Consider the following 25,245-nt stretch of genomic DNA (forward strand, 5'->3'; position numbering starts at 1 on the left):
ACGTTGAAGCCGCCATTTGACTTGCCTCGTCTGAACCATCCTGATCTCGCGATCTTACATTAACGAAACAATGCATGTAAACTCGCGAGAACCGGATGGTTCGGACGAGACTATTTACAAGCTCATAAACAGCATTTTACACAAAACCAAGAACATGTAAAAACGAACTCAAATAAGTGGAATCTTTATGAAATGACTTTGACGAAAATATGTACATACACTCAGACAAACCCAAAGTCTAGTTATATGACTTGTAAATTCGTTTTTAATCACGTTCTTCACTCACTCGGTTAGACTCCAAAACAACACATACAATTAAAACCATTACCAGGCGTGAAACGGATTTGTTACCTAGCATGTTATATATTCTTTCGACATTAGAAAGTTTAAACATGCTATTACATACCTACAATGATACATTTGAAACGGACACAACCACTATCGACACAACAGCACAGCGCTGTCGATTCGACCAGGAACTTCCTGTTCCCCACTACGACAGTGCATCAGCGTCATCTTCTTCTCTGGTATACTGACATTTACACAAATATAACCTCTCTGCCGCCACCTACTGTAAGGTTAGTAAACTGTAGAAGAAAATGCATTTCCTTTGCGGAAAAGGGGAAGGGGAACAACGATATCAAAACCAAATACATAAATAGATAAATAACAACAGCCCACTCCTTCAGTCACAGTCCTATTCAAATCACATCCCTACACAGTCTCATGGGCCTCGTAGGGAGGAACATCTTCAGTCAGTATTCCCTGCAATCAGTGATGTAAAGTACTTAAGTACAAATATTTTAAGTAATGTTGGGTGTCAGGGAAAATGTATGGAGTTTTGGGAGTATCTGTACTTTACATTTGATATTTTTGACAACTTATACTTTTACTCCACTACATTCCTAAAGAAAATAATGTACTTTCAACTCCATACATTTTCCCTGACACCCAAAAGTACTCGGTAGATTTTGAATGATAAGCAGGACAGGAAAATTGTTCAATTCGCGCATCCCTACTGCATCTGATCTGTTGGACTCACTAAACACAAATACTTTGTTAGTAAATTATGGATGTGATCTTAAATTCAATCTGGAGTGCCAGAGTGCGCTTGGGCGTTCGTAAATTCAGAGCGTTGTCAGACTGTCAGTTCGTATCGCTCTCGGAGCGTTCAGAGCCACACTGGACGCTCTGGCGGAGGAGGAGGGTTGATTCAAGCGTTCTGACCTCACAACCCCAGTCAAGCATCCAAGATAACTGGTTAACATTGGCTAGTTTGCTAGCTACTTCCAGTACAAAAACTCTGACCATTTTACTCGCCTTAGCAGAGATGGTTAGGCTGCGTTCATGTTATCCAGAGCATTGGTGACTTTAACTGTGCTTCAGGCAACAATTTAATTACGCTTTATTTGCCGACGTTTCCTGTCACCGGCCGTATTCACGGCTTGTTAAGCTATGGTGGTTGATCAATTATTCTGTCCTCTGGCACTCAGACCAGAGTGCTCTGAAATCGGAGTATATAGCCAGAGCGAATTTAGAAACGCACCCTGAGTGTTGGAGTGTGCCCCTGACTATCCGAACATTTAAATTTCAAGAAAATCGTTTGCTTAATATAATGGCTTTGAAATGATTTACATTTACATTTACATTTAAGTCATTTAGCAGACGCTCTTATCCAGAGCGACTTACAAATTGGTGCGTTCACCTTAGTGCATCTAAATCTTTTAAGGGGGGGGGGGGGGGGGGGGTGAGAAGGATTACTTTATCCTATCCTAGGTATTCCTTAAAGAGGTGGGGTTTCAGGTGTCTCCGGAAGGTGGTGATTGACTCCGCTGTCCTGGCGTCGTGAGGGAGTTTGTTCCACCATTGGGGGGCCAGAGCAGCGAACAGTTTTGACTGGGCTGCGCGGGAACTGTACTTCCTCAGTGGTAGGGAGGCGAGCAGGCCAGAGGTGGATGAACGCAGTGCCCTTGTTTGGGTGTAGGGCCTGATCAGAGCCTGGAGGTACTGAGGTGCCGTTCCCCTCACAGCTCCGTAGGCAAGCACCATGGTCTTGTAGCGGATGCGAGCTTCAACTGGAAGCCAGTGGAGAGAGCGGAGGAGCGGGGTGACGTGAGAGAACTTGGGAAGGTTGAACACCAGACGGGCTGCGGCGTTGTGGATGAGTTGTAGGGGTTTAATGGCACAGGCAGGGAGCCCAGCCAACAGCGAGTTGCAGTAATCCAGACGGGAGATGACAAGTGCCTGGATTAGGATCTGCGCTGCTTCCTGTGTGAGGCAGGGTCGTACTCTGCGGATGTTGTAGAGCATGAACCTACAAGAACGGGCCACCGCCTTGATGTTAGTTGAGAACGACAGGGTGTTGTCCAGGATCACGCCAAGGTTCTTAGCGCTCTGGGAGGAGGACACAATGGAGTTGTCAACCGTGATGGCGAGATCATGGAACGGGCAGTCCTTCCCCGGGAGGAAGAGCAGCTCCGTCTTGCCGAGGTTCAGCTTGAGGTGGTGATCCGTCATCCACACTGATATGTCTGCCAGACATGCAGAGATGCGATTCGCCACCTGGTCATCAGAAGGGGGAAAGGAGAAGATTAATTGTGTGTCGTCTGCATAGGAATGATAGGAGAGACCATGTGAGGTTATGACAGAGCCAAGTGACTTGGTGTATAGCGAGAATAGGAGAGGGCCTAGAACAGAGCCCTGGGGGACGCCAGTGGTGAGAGCGCGTGGTGAGGAGACAGATTCTCGCCACGCCACCTGGTAGGAGCGACCTGTCAGATAGGACGCAATCCAAGCGTGGGCCGCGCCGGAGATGCCCAACTCGGAGAGGGTGGAGAGGAGGATCTGATGGTTCACAGTATCGAAGGCAGCCGATAGGTCTAGAAGGATGAGAGCAGAGGAGAGAGAGTTAGCTTTAGCAGTGCGGAGGGCCTCCGTGATACAGAGAAGAGCAGTCTCAGTTGAATGACTAGTCTTGAAACCTGACTGATTTGGATCAAGAAGGTCATTCTGAGAGAGATAGATTTATACTTTTACCTTTGATACTTATGTATATGTAACAGTATAACTTTAGACTGTCCCCTCGCCCATACTCGGGCGCAAACTAGGGACCCTCTGCACACATCAACAACAACAGTTACCCATCGCCCCACAAAAGCCGCAGCCCTTGCAGAGCAAGGGGACCTACTACTTCAAGGTCTCAGAGCAAGTGACGTCACCAATTGAACCGCTGTTTCGCGCGCACCACCACTAACGAGCTAGCTATTTCACATCCGTAACATACAGTGGCGTGCCGTGGGCCTGGGGCCTGGGCCCTCAGTGAGGTCCTACACAGTCCCACCCAAATTAATCCACCTCTTATTACCATCATTATGATGCCATGGCTCTACACACTATACATTTAGACAGAAAAACAGTATAACCAAGCTGTGCGTCACCTTGAAATTGACATTTTTATTCAGAGAATTGCAGGGGAGGAGCACAATACAGTACAGTTCATCTAATAGGCAAGAACATAGTCGAGTGCAACAGAGTTACATTAATATTCTTCTTCTATCCATTTCTGGTCCACAAACTTTGAGCTTTAAGTCCCCAAAAAATACACTTCCTGTTTATCCAAAAACATAACACAATCAATGAGTCTTTTCAATATTTTCCTATTTTTTTTCACCTTTTCATTGTGCAGCTCCATTGCCCTGCGCGCTTGTTCGTTGAGCAGTAGATCCACTCGGGTGTCTCCAAAAGTTTTCAAAAGCCCCATTGCTTGTAAGTGCCCAGCCGTACTTTGGTGTCTCTTTGCTGCCTTGGTTAGACAACTCAAGTTTGCAAAGCCAGTGTGGCTCCAAACACCAAATCGATCACTTGCAAATAATAGGCATTCCCAGCAGTACAGTTTGCAGTGCTTCTCGGAGCCTGTGAGCCATTAATAGCGCTCGTAGTTGGAACTTTGAAAGTGGCGAACGAACCCCTTTCCCGCCTGTGACAGGCTTTGTCGCGTCGGCGTCGGGCAACCTCTCCTTGCAATGTCTAACTTTTCATGAAAAGTTTGTCTTGAGAATGGCGTTATAATTATATCCTCGACCAGATCGATATCTTCTCCTCCTTCCGCCATTGTGGATTGAAAAAACATCTTAGTATTACGCAAATTAATTTGATTATCAAATTCCGTTTCCAGTGCCCATAGGACTTGCCTTTCAATATTGGTGATCCAATCAAAAGACGTGCACGCACTACTCCTGCGAGCTGGCTCCTGTGTAACACTCCTGTGTAACACTGCACGAACAATTAATATTTACTATCGGTATCCTTCAACTGGTAAACGACATTATGAATCTCAACAGGCTGCGGGTGCATACGCTGCCATAGCTTCCTCAGCACCAATCGCTCTTTAAACTATTTCCCGCGCCTCCCAGTAGGAGAACTACTGTACAGTTTCTTGATGTGGATGTTCCCTGAAAAATAAAAATTGATACATGACATTGGTCAGTTTCGGTGTTATGAAACTGATGGAGACTATTTGTTAAAAAATATATTTATATTTATTTAACTAGGCACAAAGCATATATAACAGGTTAGGATAATTAAAGTGGCAGGTTAGGATAGTTAAGGTGGCTGGTTAGGTGAATAAGCATGGCAGGTGAGGAGACTGAGGTTAACGTTAGGAAAAGGGTTTGCGGTCTGCAATTACACCCTTCTCGGATCAAGGGGCCAGGCTTCCAGTCGATAAGCATGCTTTCCAAGTGCTCAGAGGGCATTTTCGGTACTGCAGTTCAGCTGAAGCACGGCCCACTTCCCATTGAATTCCCATAGCAAAGTAAATAAAAAAAAATATATAATATTTTATCATCAAGTTTGTAAATAAAACATCCATTGAATTATTCAAGTAATTGCCTTAGAGTCAGATTTTTTCCCATCACTCACAGCCAAAGATAACTATTTTAGATTCATGATGTGAGGTGGGTGAGTTTATGTCACATGCAGATGCTGAAGGGAAAACACACCTCTTGACCTGCGTGTTTATAATGTAGGTCAAGGAGCAGCCTCGTCTCATAGACTAGATGTAACACAGTAAATATAAAACTGGGACTCTCAAAATAGTGTGATACGTTACATTATGGTTCCATAAGACAGATGGTTACTTAATAAATGGAATTTGGTGGTGCTGTACTGTAACAGCGAGCTGAGCCAGTAGAAAGTATTGACGCCAGGGACATATTGTTGGTGACTGTGCTCCTGAAGTGCTGTGGCCCTGTGTGCTCCTTCATTAGTTTTGTGTTTTTTATTATTTTACTTCTGGTACCCTCCTACCTGAGAGGCATGAGGCCACTGTTAAAATCATCCCAGTGTGGAGATGAAACACCTGTGTGTTACAAAGCCACATGCTCTGTCCTCTCTGTTCTACCTAGGTGTTTTAATGTGGGTAATACTAATACAGTGAACCATTGGACATGCATTTTCCATTATGTTTACCACTTCAGTTCCTTAAATTTTACATTTAAAGCATATACAGGGCATCCCTAGACTTTTTCCACATTTAGTTTCTTAACAGCCTTATTCGAAAATTGATTAAATGCATTTTTTACCCCTCATCAATATACACACAATACCCCATAATGACAAAGCAAATTTATCAAATTTATAAAATGCATCAAATTTATTTAGCAAATGTATAACAATGAACACCTTATTTGCATAAGTATTCAGACCCTTTCCTCAGACTCAAAATTGAGCTCAAGTGCATCCTGTTTCCATTGATCATCCTTGAGATGTTCCTACAACTTGACTGGAGTCCACTTGTGGTAAATTTAAATGATTGGACATGATTGGAAAAGGAACACACCTGTCTATATAAGGTCCCACAGTTGACATTGCAAGTCAGAGCAAAAAACAAGTAATGAGGTCGAAGAAATTGTCCGTCGAGCTCCGAGACAAGTTTGTGGCGAGGCACAGTTCTGGGGAAGAATACCAACACATTTCTCAAATCTCTGTTGGCTGGGCTCCCCGCTTGTGCCGTCAAACTCCTGCCCCACGTTGGGCGCAAACCTTTTAAGGGCACCTGAGTGGCGCAGCTGTCTAAGAAACTGCATCTCAGTGCAAGAGACATCACTACAGTCCCTGGTTCGAATCCAGTCTGAATCACATCCGGCCATGATTGTGAGTCCCATAGGGAAGCGCACATTGGCCCAGCATCATTCGGGTTTGGCCAGGGTCGGCCGTCATTGTAAATAAGAATATGTTCTTAAATGACTTGAATTGTTAAATAATGATTCCATTTTTTTTTAAACAAAGTTATGTTCTTAAATGACTTACCTAGTTAAATAATGATTCAGTTAAAAAGTGGGATGCATGCCAGCAAAGCCACTACACAACACAATACTAAACAATACATTAATTGCACAATAACGGTGCCCACAAACTGTTAGGGCCTACATAAAGCTGACCCAACAGCATAGTCCCAACAACTTACCACTGCTACACCTGGCTATCAGCGGAGCCTTGTCTGGCAACGAAACAGTTCATTCATCCTCATTTCCTGCTTTTAAAATGTACTGCTTTTAAAAAAACATGGCTGACTGACTTAAACAAATGTGGTTTCTACAGACAATTGAGATGTACAAACTATGGCATAAGGGGATGAAAAGCGAATTAGAGAAAATCTGTAATTTCGATTAAGACATTAATGAGTGAGCTAGGACGGAGTCAATATAACTATTTGTGCAGCCCTTTTGAAATGCAAAGTGACAGAATTCAGAACATGGACCGTTCTTAGTGTTCTCCCTGTACACCAAGTCAGAACCGTAGGATAAATAAAGGGGCATATTTGCAGACAATGGCATATTACATAATTTATGCAGCAGCATACAAGACATTGTTTGACTCACCTTGTTGTGCTGTGATCACTTGAACAAGAAGGTTCAGTCAACCACCAAGTCATCAAAGTCTGGCATTCTCTGGATTTATGGTGCTTTAGAGACAACTGGGAACTCAGGAAAAAAAATGATGACGTCAGTGATCTTCAGGTTGTAGCTGTAGAAAGAGGCCCAAGTTCCCAATTTACAATTCCGAGTTGGAGGAAAGTTCAAAACATATTTTCCCAGTCGAAGCTTGCTTTTCCCTGAGTTCCCAGTTGTCTTGAACTCACTGAGCGCGGCACAAATCAAGCTCCATTGACAGCACGGCCAATGTTGAAATGTTACAATTTTAAACGAGGAAAAAAGCCCCTTAAACTTAGACTTGAGACCACAGAGCCACTCCAATGAATAGCAGGCTAATGATTGCTTTGCAATGCTTGCAGTTAGCCACTGATTCCTTCCAAACCACTCATTGTTGAATTTGTCATTTGTTTTGTAATGTTTATGTCCAATGACCGATGAGTACCGATACCTTTTATCTATAATTTCTCATTATTTCTCTTCATATGACAAAGATTAAAAAGGATTTGCCAGTAGATTGTCAACTTGATTCATGATGATGACTGCTAGCTCAGATGTTGAAAGTACGATGTTGACATGATCAGTCCAATCAAAGCGACTGTAGAAATAACATGATTTGACCTTTATCTGTGGAAAATGACCTTGAGCCTTCTTGGATGGGCACTTCTAATGTAACTCTCTCACAGCACCCAAGGGGCTTGAATTTTCAAATTCTACCCTTAGACTTGGCAGTGATGTATTGTCCCCATGAATGACAAAACACTGAGCCAATCACAGCGCTAAGCTCAGTATTTTCTGCTGGCTCGCCCCACCTCCACAGAAAGCACTGATCTAGGCTGAAACACCTGCATTTTGGAGATGCCTTACTCAAGAAAACCAAATAGACCATGTTTGTATGCGGCTTTATTAACAAATCAATAACATGTTTTTTTTTACGTTGTTTGCAAACAGATACTTTATTTTCTCACTGTTTTATTGCTAAAACTGTGGTGCTCAAAACAGGTGGCTCACCTGCCCTGAATGATGGGTCTCCACTGAACTTATGTAGAACACTGCAGTCCGTCTGGGTGTTTAATTAACCTTCCCAAGATCCCCCATGTCACCCTGCTCCTCCGTACATTCCACTGGCTTCCAGTCGAAGCTCACATCCACTACAAGACAATGGTGTTTACTTACGGTGCAGCAAGAAGAACTGCCCCATCTCTACCTTCAGGCTCAAACCCTGGATCCCAACCCGAGCACTCAGTTCTGCCACCTCCGGGCTCATGGCCGTCCCACTGCTACAGGAGGTCAAGCAACCTCTCAGCCCAGTCTAAGCACTTCTCTGTCCTACTGTCATATCTAATATGAAGAACTGAATACAACCATCAGAACCATTCATACTGTCATATCTAATATGAAGACCTGAATACAACCATCAGAACCATTCATACTGTCAGATCTAATATGAAGAACTGAATACAACCATAAGAACCATTCATACTGTCAGATCTAATATGAAGAACTGAATACAACCATAAGAACCATTCATACTGTCAGATCTAATATGAAGAACTGAATACAACCATAAGAACCATTCATACTGTCAGATCTAATATGAAGAACTGAATACTAAAGAGAAGAAGAGGTTGACCAGTACATATTCATGTAACTTTATTTTTCATTGGCAGATCAATAAAGTTTGCTTCAATGCAGTTATCCAAACACATTCATGATCAGTAACTAAAATAACTCATCTAGTTTTAAAGACAATTAATAAACACATGGATTAATTTCATAAACTGTGTATCATTAAATAAAGTTGTAAAATAATCCCCCCCCCAAAAAAAAAAACTTGTGGTGAAAAGTGATCATCTCTATCTGATACATGTTAGGGGCGGAAGGTAGCCTAGTGGTTAGAGCGTTGGGCCATTAACCAAAAGGTTGCAAGATCAAATCCCCGAGCTGACAAGGTAAGACTCTGTTGTTCTGCCTCTGAACAAGGCAGTGAACCCACTGTTCCTAGGCCATCATTGTAATTAAGATTTTGTTCTTAACTGACTTGCCTAGTTAAATAAAGGTTCAATAAAAAAAGTGTCTACTAGCTCCTTCCCACAGAATACTGGCCAGAAACCTGGTCTCAGAGCAAAACGTATTATATATTACAAAAACATCCGTGCCACTACATTTAGTATGGATTTCACATGACTGGGCAGGGGCTCAGCCATGGGTGGGACTTGGGAAGGCATAGGCCCACTTGGGAGCCAGGCCCGGCCAATCAGAATGAGTTTTTCCCCACAAAAGGTCTTGATTACAGATAGAAATACTACTCTGCCCCTCCCCCCACCACCTCGGACAATCCTGCAGGTGAAGAGGTCCTGGGCTGCCGTGGTTACATGTGATCTGCAGTTGTGAGGCCGGTTGGATGTACTGCCAAATTCTCTAAAAGGACGTTAGAGGTGGCTAATGGTAGAGATATAAATATTGAGTTCTCTGGCAACAGCTCTGGTGGACATTCCTGCAGTCATCATGAGAATTGCACATTCCCTGAACTTGAGACATCTGTGATATTGTGTTGTGCGGCCTTTTATTGTCCCCCAGCACAAGGTGCACCTGTGTAATGACCATGCTGTTTTATCAGCATCTTGATATGCCACACCTGTCAGGTGGATGGATTATCTTGACAAAGGCTGAAATGCTCACTAACAGTATATATAAACAAAGTTGTGCACAACATTTGAGAGACATTAGCTTTTTGTGCTGGATCTTTTTATTTCAGCTCATGAAACCAACACTTTACATGTTTAGTTTATATTGGAGGTCCAATATAATGTAACCTAACATAGATTAGGGCCTCATTTATTTCATTTGACTGATTTCCTTATACAAACTGTAAATCTTTGAAATGGTTACGTTTAGATTGTTGTTCAGTATAATACGACTTGCAGGACGTATCGTATGTTAAGAATTACAATTTGTATGTTACTTTACGCATTGCTATTCATACAATATGTTACGAACTTGTAATATGTATGATATGTTACGAATTCCAATTTGTTGTTGCTGATGTTAGCTTGGTTAGGGGTGAGGGGTTTAAGGTAGAGTTAAATGGGTTTAGGAGAAAGGGTAGCTGACATGCTAAGTAATAACTAAAAAGTAGTAAGTAGTTGCCAAGTGATGAGATTCAAACACTCTGACAAGGTGCACACTGATTGGTAAAGTAAAGAGAGGCTAAAATCTAGAACGCTCCCTCTCCTCTGCACAGTTCTCTCACAGTGAGAACCAATCGGATTACAGTGTTCTACGCTTTCTTCATTTGATCCAATTACAACTTCTTTTATGAGATGAGAATTAAGTGATGGAGTGACTTTATTCTTAGCTGGTCAGAGAACCGATGAGGCTTTTCTCCTTAACCTCACTAGGGTAGGGGTCACTATTTTCACCTCCGGATTAAAAGCGTTCCCAAAGTAAACTGCCTGCTACTCAGGACCAGAAGCTAGGAAATGCATACAATTAGTAGAATTGGAAAGACACCACTCAAAAGTTTCTAAAACTTAAAACATATTGTCTGTGAGTATAACAGAACTGAAAAGGCAGGCAAAAACATGAGGAAAATCCATCCAGGAAGTGCCATTATTTTGAAATGGCTGTTTTTCCAATGAAAGCCTATCCACCATTTAAAGGGATAAGACCCAGATTCCGTTCCCCATGTCTAACACTAGATGTGAACAGTCTTTAGACATTGTTTCAGGCTTGAATTCTGAAAAATGAGGGAGAATGACCACATTGAGTCAGTGGATAGTGGGATGTCCCCAGAGCTGGGTCCTGCAGAGCGCACCTTTCTTGTTTTTCTTCTATATTGACGACGCTGTTGCCAGTTGAAATATTATCTATTATTTAGGCTAAAAACAACCTGGGAATTGATTATAAACATCGTTTTACATGTTTCTACAAACTTTACGGATACTATTTGGAATTTTCGTCTGCCTCTGGTGACCGCATTTGAGCCATTGGATTACAGAACAAAATGTGCCAACAAAATGGAGGTTTCAAGATATAAAGAGGGACTTTATCGAACAAAATTAACATTTATTGTGTAACTGGGAGTGTAACCATATGAAGATCATCATATTTCGGACTTTCGTGACTAATCTACTTGGCTGGTAACTGTATGTAATGTTTTGTGTGCTGAGCGCCGTCCTCAGATAATCGCATGGTTTGCTTTCGCCTTAAAGCCTTTTTGAAATCGGACATGGCGGCTAGATTAACAACAAGTGAAGCTTTATTTTGATGTATTACACTTGTGATTTCATGAAATGTAAATATTTATAGTAATTAAATTTGAATCGGTCACTCTGCAATTTCACCGATGTTGACCAGGTGGGACGCAACCGTCCCAGGTACCCACACGAAGTTAATGTATACGTTGGTGTGTTTTTAGGTTGCTCTGGTGAGAGAAACTCTTCCCACAGTCAGAGCAGAAGTAAGGCTTCTCTCCTGTGTGTGTTCTCTGGTGAACTTTTAGCGCATTTGATGTTTTAAATCATTTTCCACAGTCAGAGCAGGAATAAGGCTTCGCTCCTGTGTGCATACGTTGGTGTGTTTTTAAGTTGCCCAGCAGAGAGAAACTCGCCCCACAGTCAGAGCAGACGTAAGGCTTCTCTCCTGTGTGTGTTCTCTGGTGAACTTTTAGCTTATTTGATGTTTTAAAACATTTCCCACAGTCAGAGCAGGAATAATGCTTCACTCCTGTGTGTATACGTTGGTGTGTTTTTAAGGAGCCCAGCTGAGAGAAACTCGCCCCACAGTCAGAGCAGAAGAAAGGCTTCTCTCCTGTGTGAGTCTTCTGATGAACCTTTAGCTCATTTGATGTTTTAAAACGTTTTCCACAGTCAGAGCAGGAATAAGGCTTCTCTCCTGTGTGTGTTCTCTGATGAACTTTTAGATGAGTTAATGTTTTGAAGCATTTTACACATTCAGAGCAGGAGTAAGGATCTCTCCTGTATGTATAAGTTCATGTGATTTCAAGGTACCTAATCGGGAGAAACGTTTTCCACAGAAAGAGCAGTAGTAAGGCTTCTCTCCTGTATGTATACGTTCATGTGATTTCAAGGTACCCGATAGTGAGAAACTCTCCCCACAGTCAGGGCAGTAGTAAGGCTTTTCTCCTGTATGGATACGTTGGTGTGTTTTTAAGGTATCCAGTCGAGAGAAACTAACCCCACAGTCAGAGCAGACGTAATGCTTTTCTCCTGTGTGTGTTCTCTGGTGAACTTTTAGCTCAGTTGATGTTTTAAAACGTTTTCCACAGTCAGAGCAGGAGTAAGGCTTCTCTCCTGTATGTATACGTTCATGTGTTTTTAAGATGGAAAATTTAGAGAAACTAGTTCCACACTCAGAGCAGTAATACGGCTTGTCTCCTGTGTGTGTTCTCTGGTGAACTTTTAGCTCAGTTGATGTTTTGAAGCATTTTCCACAGTCAGAGCAGTAGTAAGGCTTCTCACCAGTGTGTATAAGTTGGTGTGTATTTAAGTTGCTCTGGCGAGAGAAACTCTTCCCACAGTCAGAGCAGAAGTAAGGCTTCTCTCCTTTGTGTGTTCTTTGGTGAACTTTTAAGTTGGTCTTTTGAGAGAATCTCTCCCCACAGTCAGGGCAGTAGTAAGGTTTTTCTCCTGTATGGATACGTTGGTGTGTTTTTAAGTTATCCAGTCGAGAGCAACTAACACCACAGTCAGAGCAGACGTAAGGCTTCTCACCAGTGTGTATAAGTTGGTGTGTTTTTAAGTTGCCCAGATGAGAGAAACTCGCCCCACAGTCAGAGCAGACGTAAGCCTTCTCTCCTGTGTGTATAAGTTGGTGTGTTTTTAAGGTGCCCAGCTGAGAGAAACTCGCCCCACAGTCAGAGCAGACGTAAGGCTTCTCTCCTGTGTGTGTTCTCTGGTGAACTTTTAGATATGTTAATGTTGTGAAGCATTTTCTACAGTCAGAGCAGAAGTAAGGCTTCTCACCAGTGTGTATAAGTTGGTGTGTTTTTAAGGTGCCCAGATGAGAGAAACTCGCCCCACAGTCAGAGCAGACGTAAGGCTTCTCTCCTGTGTGTATAAGATGGTGTGTTTTTAAGGTGCCCAGCTGAGAGAAACTCGCCCCACAGTCAGAGCAGACGTAAGGCTTCTCTCCTGTGTGTGTTCTCTGGTGAACTTTTAGATATGTTGATGTTGTGAAGCATTTTCCACAGTCAGAGCAAGAGTATGGCTTCTCTCCTGTGTGTATACGTTCATGAGATTTTAAGTGGGAAAGCTGAGAGAAACTAGTTCCACAGTCAGGGCAGAAGAAAGGCTTCTCTCCTGTGTGTGTTGTCTGATGACGTTTTAGCGCATTTGATGTTTTAAAACATTTTCCGCAGTCAAAGCAGGAATGAGGCTTCGCTCCTGTGTGTATAAGTTGGTGTGTTTTTAAGGTGCCCAGCTGAGAGAAACTCGCCCCACAGTCAGAGCAGAAGAAAGGCTTCTCTCCTGTATGTATACGTTCATGTGATTTTAAGAGGGAAAGCTGAGAGAAACGAGTTCCACAGTCAGGGCAGAAGAAAGGCTTATCTCCTGTGTGTATTTTTAGGTGTATTTTTAGCTTTGATAGAAATGGGAAAATCTCTTCACAATGTGGGCAGTGATGAGACCTCTTAGCTCTCTGATCTTCCTGCTGTTGCTCTTTGGATGTGGAGAATGTCTCAACATGGTATCCTGTGTGAACAACAGAAAAAACAGTCAGTTGGTGTGATATACATGTTAATCAAATGTATTTTATGAAGCACTTTTTACATCAGTAGTTGTCACAAAGTGCTTAACCTGTCTGGTTCAAATCCCATAATTAAAATTATTTTACACCATTTTAAAGATATACTTCTTGTAAATCCAGCCACAGTGTTCGATTTCAAATAGGCTTTACGGCGAAAGCACACCAATCGATTATGTTAGGTCAGCACCTAGTCACAGAAAACCATAGTCATTTTCCAGCCAAGGAGATGTCTCATAAAAGTCAGAAATAGCGATTAAATGATTCACTAACCTTTGATGATCTTCATCAGATGGCACTGACAGGACTTCATGTTACACAATAAATGTGTGTTTTGTTCGATAAAGTTAATCTTTATGTCCAAAAACCCCATTTGAAATTGGTGTGTTGTGTTCAGAATTGCATTGTCTCAAACAAACATCCGATGAAAGTAGAGAGCCACATCAAAAAACAGAAATACTCATCATAAACATTGATAAAGGATACAAGTGTTAAACATACAAATACAGATAAACTTCTCATTAATGCAACCGCTGTGTCAGATTTCAAAAAGGCTTTACGGCGAAAGCACACTCTGCGATTATGTTAGTTCAGCGACTAGACACAGAAACCCACACAGCCATATTCCAACCAAGGAGAGCTTCACAAAAGTCAGAAATAGCATTAAAATTAATCACTTACCTTAGATGATCTTCATCTGGTGGCACTCCCAGGTCTCCATGTTCGACAACAAATGTTTGTTTTCTTCGATAAAGTTCATCTTTATTTCCAAATACCTCCTTTTTGTTGGTGCGTTTAGTTCAGAAATCCAAAGGCACAATAACCACTCTCGAAAAGTAAAAAAACACAATAAAAGATAGTAGAAACATGTCAAACGATGTTTAAAATCAATCTTTAGGTTGCCTTTGTCATAAATAATCAATAATATTTCAACCGGACAAAAGCTTCGTCAATGGAAAAAGGTAAACAAGAAATGCGCGTTCCCGATCACGTGCCTGGCTCATGGATGGAAAATGCCACTGTCCTCTCATTGAAAGCGGTGTATCTCCCTCATTTTTCAGAGTAAAAGCCTGAAACAATGCCTAAAGACTGGTGACGTGTTGAGGAAGCCATAGAGATCTGAAACAATGCCTAAAGACTGGTCACATGTTGAGGAAGACAGATTTCCACTGGGTCCTAAGTCTTTGTATGGTGGATAGGCTTTCAATGGAAAAACAGCCTTTCAAAATAATAGTACTTCCTGGTTGGATTTTCCTCTGGTTTTCGCCTGCCATATCAGTTATGTTATACTCAGACATTATTTTAACAGTGTTTCCTATCCAAATCGACTAATTATATGCATATCCTAGCTTATGGGCCCGAGTAGCAGGCAGTTTAATTTGGGCACGCTTTTCATCCAAAATTCCAAATGCTGCCCCCTACCCTAGTGAAGTTAACTTCTTTGGGGTAGGGGGCAGTATTGGGTAGCTTGTATGAAAAACGTGCCGAAATTAAGCTGCCTGCTACTCAGCCGAAAAAGCTAGAATATGCATATAAATAGAACATTTGGATAGAAAACACTCTGACGTTTCTAAAACTGTTTGAATGGTGTCTGTGAGTATAACAGAACTCATATGGCAGGTAAAATCCTGAGAGAAAAATCCTACCAGGAAGTGGGAAATCTGAGGTTTGTAGTTATTCAACTCAGCTCCTATTGAAGATACCGTGTGATGTTAGTTATTTTTAACTTCCCAAGGCTTCCACTAGATGTCAACAGTATTTAGAACCTGTTTTGAGGATTCTACTCTAAAGGAGGGGCTCATAAGGGCTCTATGAGTGAGTGGTCTGGCAGAGTGCCACAGCCTTGGTCTGGCGCGCTCACGTGAAAGGTAGCTACGTTCCACTTCATTTGTACAGACAAAGGAATTGTCCGGTTGGAACATTAATGAAGATTTATGTTAAAAACGCCCTAAAGATTGATTCTAAACATCGTTTGACATGTTGCTATGGACTGTAACGGAACTTTTTTTGACTTTTCGTCTGAAACTCGTAACGTGCTTGGTGAGTTTAGATTGTGTACTGAACGCACCAACAAAAGGAGCTATTTTGAAATAAATGTACATTATCAAACAGAACAAGCACTTATTATGGACCTGGGATTCCTGGGAGTGCATTCTGATGAAGATCATCAAATGTAAGTGAATATTTATCATGTTATTCTGACATCTCTCGACTCCAACATGGCGGACATTTGTTTGGCTTGATTTTGTTGTCCTAGCGCCATACTCAGATTATGCTTTTTTGGTAAAGTTTTTTTTAAATCGGACACAGCGGTTGCATTAAGGAGAAGTGTATCTATAATTCTGTGCATAATTCTTGTATTTTCATCAACATTTATTATGAGCATTTCCGTAATTGATGTGGCTTTCTGCAAAAATCACCGGATGTTGTGGAACTACTGAACGTCACGCTCCTATGTAAACTCAGATCCACTCTTTGGTTGGAAAATGGCTGAATGCTTTCTGTGACTTGGCTCTGACCTAACATAACGATATGTTCTGCTTTCGCCGAAAAGCGTTTTTGAAATCGGACACTGTGGTTGGATTAACGACAATTGTATCTTTAAAATGGTGTAAAATACTTGTATGTTTGAGGAATATTAATTATGGGATTTCTGTTGTTTTGAATTTGGCGCCCTGCAGTTTCACTGGCAGTTGAAAGGTGGGACGCTCGCATACCAAACGGTCCCAGAGAGGTTAACAGAAACCCAGCCTAAAATCCCCAAAGAGCAAGCTATGCAGATGTAGAAGCACAGTGGCCACAAAAAAACTCCCTAGAAAGCAGGAACCTAGGAAGAAACCGAGAGAGGAACCAGGCTCAGAGTGGTGACCAGTCCTCTTCTGGCCATACCGGGTGACAGGTAGCCTAGTGGTTAGAGCAACCGAAAGGTTGCAAGATCGAATCCCCGAGCGGACAAGGTAAAAATCTGTCCTTCTGCCCCTGAACAAGGCAGTTAACCCAATGTTCCTAGGCCATCATTGAAAATAAGAATTTGTTCTTAACTGACTTGCCTATGTCCAAACGCTAGCAGGACACCTACGACAATATCCGGTGAAATTGCAGAGCGCGAAATTCAAAATACAAAAATCGGAATATTAAACATTCATGAAAATAGAAGTGTCTTACATACTTTAAAAGCTTCTTGTTAATCCAACTGCGTTGTCAGATTTGAAAAAGGCTTTACGGAGAAAGTATACCACGCGATTATCTGAGGACAGCTCCCCACGTCAAAATACTTTTTCAACCAGCACAGGCGTCACAAAATCACAGACAGCAATTAAATAAATCACTTACCTTTGAAGGTAACCAAGGGTCCCAGCTACAATGAAAGGTTGTTTTTTCTTCGATAATATCCTTCATTATATCCCAAAAGTATCAGTTTAGATGGCGCGCTTGATTCAGTAGGTCACTCGTTCAACATGCACACAAACGAATCCTAAAGGTTACCGGTAAAGATCGTCCAAAAAAGTCAAACGAAGTTTCCAATTAATCCTCAGGTATTCTAATATGTAAATAAACAATAATATTTAAGACAGAGAATAGTGTGTTCAATAGCAAAGATAAATAACGAAGAGCGCACTCTCGTTGATGCGTGCAACATGACTACTTTTCTAATGAAGCTGGGCTCGGCGATGCAGGGCGTGTCCTTGAGATGAAAAAGGTGGCTGAAAGTGGCGTCCTGGAGATGGCCCAAGCTGTGACAGAGACTCCACGCTGGCTCTAAGACACAGGTACAAAAACACACACAAGTGATGACTGCAACTTCCTGTTCTGTAAAATCTGACAACTGATTTACACAAAAACAAACAATCACCACCTTACAGACATGCGGAAGCTTTCTGGCTGAATTAATCCTCAGGTATTCTAATATGTAAATAAACAATAATATTTAAGACTGCAAGAATAGTGTGACAACTGATAGGTTACAATAGCAAAGATAAAGACACCTGAAACCCCACCTCTTTAAGGAATACCTAGGATAGGATAAAGTAATCCTTCTCACCCCCCTTAAAAGACCTAGATGCACTATTGTAAAGTGGCTGTTCCACTGGATCATAAGGTGAAAGCACCAATTTGTAAGTCGCTCTGGATAAGAGCGTCTGCTAAATGACTTAAATGTAAATGTAAATGTAAATGTAATGGGGGACATCTTTGAAAAACTACAAATACTCATTTTTCAAAAAACAAGCATGAAACCCTTTCTAAAGACTGTTGACATCTAGTGGAAGCCAAAAGGAAATGCAATCTGGGTCCTATCAATTTGAATATCCCATAGGCAAGCATTGAAAAAAATCTGTGACCTCAAGAAATAAAAATTCCGGATGGATTTTACTCAAGGTTTTCGCCTGTCATATCAGTTCTGTTATACCCACAGACATTAGTTTTACAGTTTTAGAAACTTCAGAGTGTTTTCGATCCAATGCTATCAAGTATATGCATATCCTAGCTTCTGGGCAGTTTACTTTGGGCGCATCAGTCATCGGAAATTCCGGACAATAACCAGTGTGCTAAGAAAGTTAAATAAAGGTTAAAAAAATATATATATTTTAAATACACTACCATTAGTGGTGAAATAAATGAATAAATTCTAAAGTTACAAATGTCCATGTTTTTGAAAGAATAGCACATTTTTTGTCCAATCAGTGATCAGAAATACAGTGTAAACATTGTTCATGTTGTAAATGACTATTGTAGCTGGAAACGGCTGAAGTTCTCGTACAATGCTGTGTACTACTCTCTTCACAGAACAATGCAAACAGTCTCTAACCAGAATAGTGTCTAGAAGGCCAGCATCCCGGAGTCGCCTCTTCACTGTTGACATTGAGATTGGTGTTTTGCGGGTACTATTTAATGAAGCTGCCAGTTGAGGACTTGTGAGACGTCTGTTTCTCTAGACACTCTAAAATACTTGTCCTCTTACCCAGTTGTGCACAGGGGCCTCCCACTCCTCTTTCTATTCTGGTTAGAGCCAGTTTGCACTGTTCTGTGAAGGGAATAGTACACATAACTGCACGAGATCTTCAGTTTCTTGGAAATATCTCACATGGAACAGCCTTCATTTCTCAGAACAAGAATAGACTGACGACTTTCAGAAGAAAGGTCTTTGTTTCTGGCCATTTTGAGCCTGTAATCCAACCCACGAATGACCCAGATACTCAACTAGTCTGAAAAAGGAATGTTTTATTGCTTCTTTTATCAGCACCACAGTTTTCAGCTGTGCTAACATAATTGCAAAAGGGTTTTGTAATGATCAATTAGCCCTTTAAAATGATAAACTTGGATTAGCTAACACAACATGCCATTGGATCACAGGAGTGATGGTTGCTGATAATGGGCCTCTGTACACCTATGTAGATATTCCATTTTAAAAAATCATCCATTTCCAACTACAAGTCATTTACAACATTAACAACGTCTACACTGTATTAATGGTCAATTTGATGTGATTTTAATGGACAAAAAAACATACTTTTCTTTCAAAAACAAGGACATTTCTAAGTGACCCTAAACTTTTCAACGGTAGTGTATGTATTCATTTCAGTAGGCTGTATGGGAAGGGGAATAAAACTATACTAAAACTGGGTAGGAGTCAAAAACAAAGAGGCAAAAGTGGTGAAAATTATGAGCTATATCATCCTCCACGCAACATCACAAGGGTTAGTAACTACATAGACTAATTTCATAGAACTTTAAAACACTGGCAATTTGTCTACTTCACTTCTTTAGTCTACACTCTGATCACTCCAGATAGACCAGTGAATAAAACAAATGCTGGCAATACTGGTGTCATCCATACAAGTCTCAGTAGCATGAAATAACATTTACACTGCATTCAAAAAGTAAATAGACCCCTTGATTTTTTTTCCACGTCTTGTTACATTACAGCCTTATTCTAAAATTGATGATCTACAAACAATACCCCATAATGACATCACAATACCCCAAAATGACATCGCAATACCCCATAATGACATCACAATACCCCAAAATGACATCGCAATACCCCAAAATGACATCGCAATACCCCATAATGACATCACAATACCCCAAAATGACAAGGGCAAAAACTGTTTTTTAGAAATAACTGAAATATTTCATTTACATAAGTATTCAGACCCTTTATACAATAGTTAGTTGAAGCACCTCTGGCAGCAATTACAGCCTTGAGTCTTGTTGGGTATGAAGCTACAAGCTTGGCACACTTGTATTTGGGGAGTTTCTCCCATTCTTCTCTGCAGAAGCTCTCAAGCTCTGTCAGGTTGGATGGGGATCGTCTCTGCAAAGCTATTTTCAGGTCTCTCCAGAGATGTTTGATCGGGTTCAAGTCCGGGCTCTGGCTGGGCCACTCAATGACATTCAGAGACTTGTACCGAAGCCACTCCCACGTTGTCTTGGCTGTGTGCTTCGGGTCGTTGTCCTGTTGGAAGGTGAATCTTCACCCCAGTCTGAGGTCCCGAGTGCTCTCAACATCCCCACAGCATGCTGCTGCCACCACCATGCTTCACCGTAGGGATGGTGCCAGGTTTGCTCCAGACATGACGCTTGGCATTCAGGCCAAAGAGTTCAATCTTGGTTTCATCAGACCAGAGAATCTTGTTTCTCATGGTCAGAGTCATTTAGGTGCCTTTTGGCAAATTCCAAGCGGACTGTCATGTGCCTTTTACGGAGGAGTGGCTTCCGTCTGGGAACTCTACCATAAAGGCATGATGAGTGGAGTTCTGCAGAGATGGTTGTCCTTCTGGAAGATTCTCTCATCTCCATAGAGGAACTCTGGAGCTCTGACAGAAGAACCAATGGAGGCCTCTGTGTTCTTGGGGACCTTTAATGCTGCAGAAATGTTTTGGTACCTGTCTCCAGATCTGTGCCGACACAATCCTGTCACGGAGCTCGACGGACAAATCCTTCCACCTCATGACTTGGTTTTAACTCTGACATGCAGTGTCAAATGTGGGACCTGACATAGACAGGTGTGTGCCTGTCCAAATCATGTCCAATCAATTGAATTTACCACAGGTGGACTCCAATCAAGTTGTAGAAACATCTCAAGGATCATCTCATAGCAAAGGGTCTGAAAACTTATGTAAATAAGCAATTATTATTTAAAAAAATTACATTTGCAAGAATTTCTAAAAACATGTTTTGGCTTTGTCATTATAGGATATTGTGATGTCATTATGGGATATTGTGTGTAGATTGACGAGGAAAAACATGTAATCAATTTTAGAATAAGGCTGTAACGTACCAAAATGGGAAAAAATGGGAAGGGGTCTGACAGTGCCCTCGGAAAGTACTCAGACCACTTGACTTTTCCACATTGTTATGTTACAGCCTAATTCTATAATTAAATAAAAATATATCCTCAGCAATCTACACACAATACCCCATAATGACAAAGTGAAAACAGGTTTAGACCTTTTTGAAAATGTATAAAAAACATTTTATAAACAAGAGACTCAAAATTGAGTTCAGATGCAATGATCATCATTGAGATGTTTCTACAACTTGATATATACAAAATATTAAATATCCACTACTGTTCAAACGTTTGGAGTCATTTAGAAATGTCCTTGTTTTGAAAGAAAAGCACATTGATTGTCCATTAAAATAACATCAAATTGATCAGAAATACAGTGAAGATATTGTTATTGTTGTAAAGGACTATTGTAGCTGAAAACGGCAGATATTTTATGGAATATCTACATAGGCGTACAGAGGCCCATTATCAGCAACCATCACTCCTGTGATCCAATGGCATGTTGTGTTAGCTAATCCAAGTTGAAAATTTTATAAGGCTAATTCATCATTAGAAAACCCTTTTGAGGGCCTCCCGGGTGGCGCAGTGGTTAAGGGCCACCAGAGACTCTGGGTTCGCGCCCAGGCTCTGTCGTAACCGGCCGCAACCGGTGACGCACAATTGGCCTAGTGTCGTCCGGGTTAGGGAGGGTTTGGCCGGTAGGGATATCCTCATCATGCACCAGCGACTCCTGTGGGGGGCCGGGCGCAGTGCACGCTAACCAAGGTTGCCAGGTGCACAGTGTTTCCTGTATGCCTAACTTGGTGATTGAGGATATTAAACATTTTTCAACGTTCTTGACACAATGTGTGGGCAAAGGCAGGCGTGACAAGTTTTTAAATGTTTTGCTTCGCTGTGAAGTCTTGAGTTGTTCAGGGATGTGTGATGTCAGACTTACAGAATTCAAACGAGCAATAGACTGGTCATAACTTATGGAGCTCTAATATATGAAGATAATTTATAGATAGAACCAGTTCTTACCATGACTAACAGTTGTCCTAATCTTCTCCTCCTCTTCTTCATCTTTAATGTTGACATTCAGCTCCAGTGTTTGACTGCAGGCTTCCAGCTTCACTGATGCCATCTCTGGATCCTGCAGAGCAAACTGGGCTCCACTGTCACAATCAGGGACCAGTGACTGTAGGTTCCTACTCAGTGTGGAAGGAGAGTGGCAGGCTGGGTTTGTCCTCACTGTTGATGTTACTGGCCTCAGACTTAATCTGAGTCGGTCTGTAGTAATAAAGACAAACAGAAACAAAAGTTATTTTCTTGACATTTCTGGCACTTTATTCTGTAAAAATATTTTCGCTTTTTCATGTTCGATTATCTCATTTCAGTAGATCAGGTAGATAATCCTTGACAAAACATTCATTCACATTAGACACATTTTAAATTGCACAAAATAAGTGCACTTAATCGATAGTAGATTTCCTAAATTCACATAAATGCATAAATGACTCAACAACCATTTAGTACAAGATCACAGTATGTTTCAGGCAGCACTATGTACTATTTCATGAATAACCTTGTCTTCACTGTATTAAGCTCCATCAGTCTGCACTGTAGTTCCACCAGTCTGTCTTACAGCCTCTGCATATGATACATCATGACAGATTCTATATCTGAGCATCTCTCTGCACCTGGCATCCACCAAATGCTGCTCTGTGTGTCCTCCGCACAATTGCAACACTTCACCGTCACATTGCTCCAACATTCACTGTAATCATGTTCCCCACCACACTTGGCACATCTTTTCACTCAACAGCTACATGTCCCATTCTTTGGCATTTAAAAACACTGATGATTCACGGTTGCTGCTCCAGTTTCAACTGTTCTGCTACGGAACCCTGACCTGTTCACCGGACGTGCTACCTGTCCCAGACCTGCTGTTTTCAACTCTCTAGAGACAGCAGGAGCGGTAGAGAAACTCACAATGATCGGTTATGAAAAGCCAACTGAAATTTACTCCTGAGGGGCTGACCTGTCGCACCCTTGACCACCACTGTGATTATTATTATTTGACAATGCTGGTCATCTATGAACATTTGAACATCTTGGCATGGTTCTGTTATAATCTCCACCCAGCACAGCCAGAAGAGGACTGGCCACCAATCATAGCCTGGTTCCTCTCAAGGTTTCTTCCTAGGTTCTGGCCTTTCTAGGGAGTTTTTCCTAGCCCCTGTGCTTCTACACCTGCATTGCTTGCTGTTTGGGGTTTTAGGCTGCGTTTCTGGACAGCACTTTGTGACATCAGCTGATGTATGAAGGGCTTTATAAATACATTTGATTGGTTGATTGATCAGGCTGGGTCAAAATCTGACATTGAAGCTAAGGAATCCTATTCTGTACTTTTCCAGACAAAACCTTCTAACACCTCAACAGCACTGATAAGCTTTCACTTCTTTAACCCTCTTTCCTACTGATCAACCTTTAGGCTCCAACCACTCTGTCTCCCTTCACATGTTCTTTAACAATATCATCCATGGACATAGATATTGGGACCTCAGAGATGATTACTCCCTTCAATGTAGCATAAACTCCAGGGTCATGGCTTCTGAGCTTCGTCCCATTATGATTTTCCAATTGAAGAATCTTCCCTTGCTGAACCTGACCAGCACAAGATATTAACAATCTACCACTTTAAATTTTTTACTAAACCTTTATTTAACCAGGTAGGCTATTCAGAACACGTTCTCATTTACACGGCTGATTCCCAGTTTAACTTCACCTCTTTTTATGGCCTTGGTTAATCAGGGTGTAAATGAGGCCCTGTGGTCTCCTCAAACACCATCCCAACTTTCCACTCTAACACATTATTACTCGCAGACACTTGGTCCTCCATGGAATGAGTTTGACACGTGCTCCGATTCATCCGCATTAATCGACGCCATTCCATGCAGTTGGCCTCTCTCTCCAAATGGTGAAGGATAACTTCAGTTAGCTTCCCTCTATTTTGACACTATCACACAGCCTCATGTCGCCATTTCACCACGAATAAACTCATAGAAAGACGACCGAAATCGTTCGCCATTTGACTTGCCTCGTCCGAACCATCCTGATCTCGCGAGCTTTCATTAACGAAACAGTGTATGCAAACTCGCGAAAACAGGATGGTTCGGACGAGGCTATTTTCCAGCTCATATACATTTTACACAAAACCAATAACATGTAAAAACGAACTCAAATAAGTGGAATCTTTATGAAATGACTTTGACGAAATTATGTACATACACTCAGATAAACCCAAAGTCTAGTTATGTGACTTGTAAAATATTTCTTTACACGTTCTTCACTCACTCGGTTTGACCCCAAAATAACACATACAATTAAAACCTTTACCAAACGTGAAAATACATTGACGGATTTGTTACCTAGCGTGTTATATTCTCTCGACATTAGAAAGTTTAAACATGCTATTACATACCTACAATGATACATTAGAAACGGACACAACCACTATCGACATAACAACACAGTTCTGTCGTTTCGACCCGGAACTTCCTGTTCCCCACTACTATAGCGCAGCAGCGTCATCTTCTTCTCTGGTAATACTGACATTTACACAAATATAACGTGTCTGCCGCCACCTACTGTAAGGCTAATAAACTGTAGAAGAAAATACATTTCCTTGACGGAAAAGGGGAGGGGAACAACGACCTCAAAACAAAATACAAAAATAGATAAATAACAACATCCCACTCCTTCAGTCACAGTCCGGTTCAAATCACATTCCTACACAGTCTCATGGGCCTCGTGGGAAGGAACATTTTCAGTCAGTATTCCCTGCAATCAGTGGTGTAAAGTACTTAAGTACAAATATTTAAGTGCCACATCAGTAGTTTTTGGGGGTATCTGTACTTTACTTTTGATATTTTTTGACAACATCTACTTCTACTCCACTACATTCTGAAATAAAATAATGTACTTTCAACTCCATACATTTTCCCTGACACCCAAAAGTACTCGTTACATTTTCAATGATTAGCAGGACAGGGAAACATTTAATTTTAAATTCGCGCATCCCTACTGCATCTGATTTTGCGGACTCACAAAACACAAATACTTTGTTAATAAATTATGGATGTGATCTTAAATTCAATCTGGAGTGCCAGAGTGCGCTTGGTCGTTCGTAAATTCAGAGCGTTGTCAGACTGTCAGTTCGTATCGCTCTCGGAGCGTTCAGAGCCACACTGGACGCTCTGGCGGAGGAGG

General features: G+C 41.5%; 1 protein-coding gene across 2 annotated transcripts; it reads right to left on the bottom strand.

Annotated features, from left to right (window-relative positions):
- Positions 1–8,560: 8,560 nt before the first annotated feature.
- Positions 8,561–24,640, bottom strand: LOC115127434 (gastrula zinc finger protein XlCGF26.1-like). Of its 2 annotated transcripts, none has more exons than XM_065014715.1 (3): positions 24,458–24,640; positions 22,015–22,263; positions 8,561–13,648 (listed from the first exon to the last, which is right to left on the bottom strand). In XM_065014715.1, the coding sequence occupies exons 2-3, from the start codon at positions 22,115–22,117 to the stop codon at positions 11,880–11,882; spliced, it is 1,872 nt and encodes a 623-aa protein (XP_064870787.1). In that variant the 5' UTR covers positions 22,118–22,263; positions 24,458–24,640; the 3' UTR covers positions 8,561–11,879. The 2 variants fall into 2 exon arrangements, with proteins under 2 accessions (XP_064870787.1, XP_064870786.1); XM_065014714.1 differs by having other exon boundaries at positions 23,762–24,640.
- Positions 24,641–25,245: the final 605 nt, after the last annotated feature.

The sequence above is a fragment of the Oncorhynchus nerka genome, unplaced genomic scaffold (assembly GCF_034236695.1).
Source record: "Oncorhynchus nerka isolate Pitt River unplaced genomic scaffold, Oner_Uvic_2.0 unplaced_scaffold_2214, whole genome shotgun sequence".
In the NCBI taxonomy this organism is placed as follows: domain Eukaryota; kingdom Metazoa; phylum Chordata; class Actinopteri; order Salmoniformes; family Salmonidae; genus Oncorhynchus; species Oncorhynchus nerka.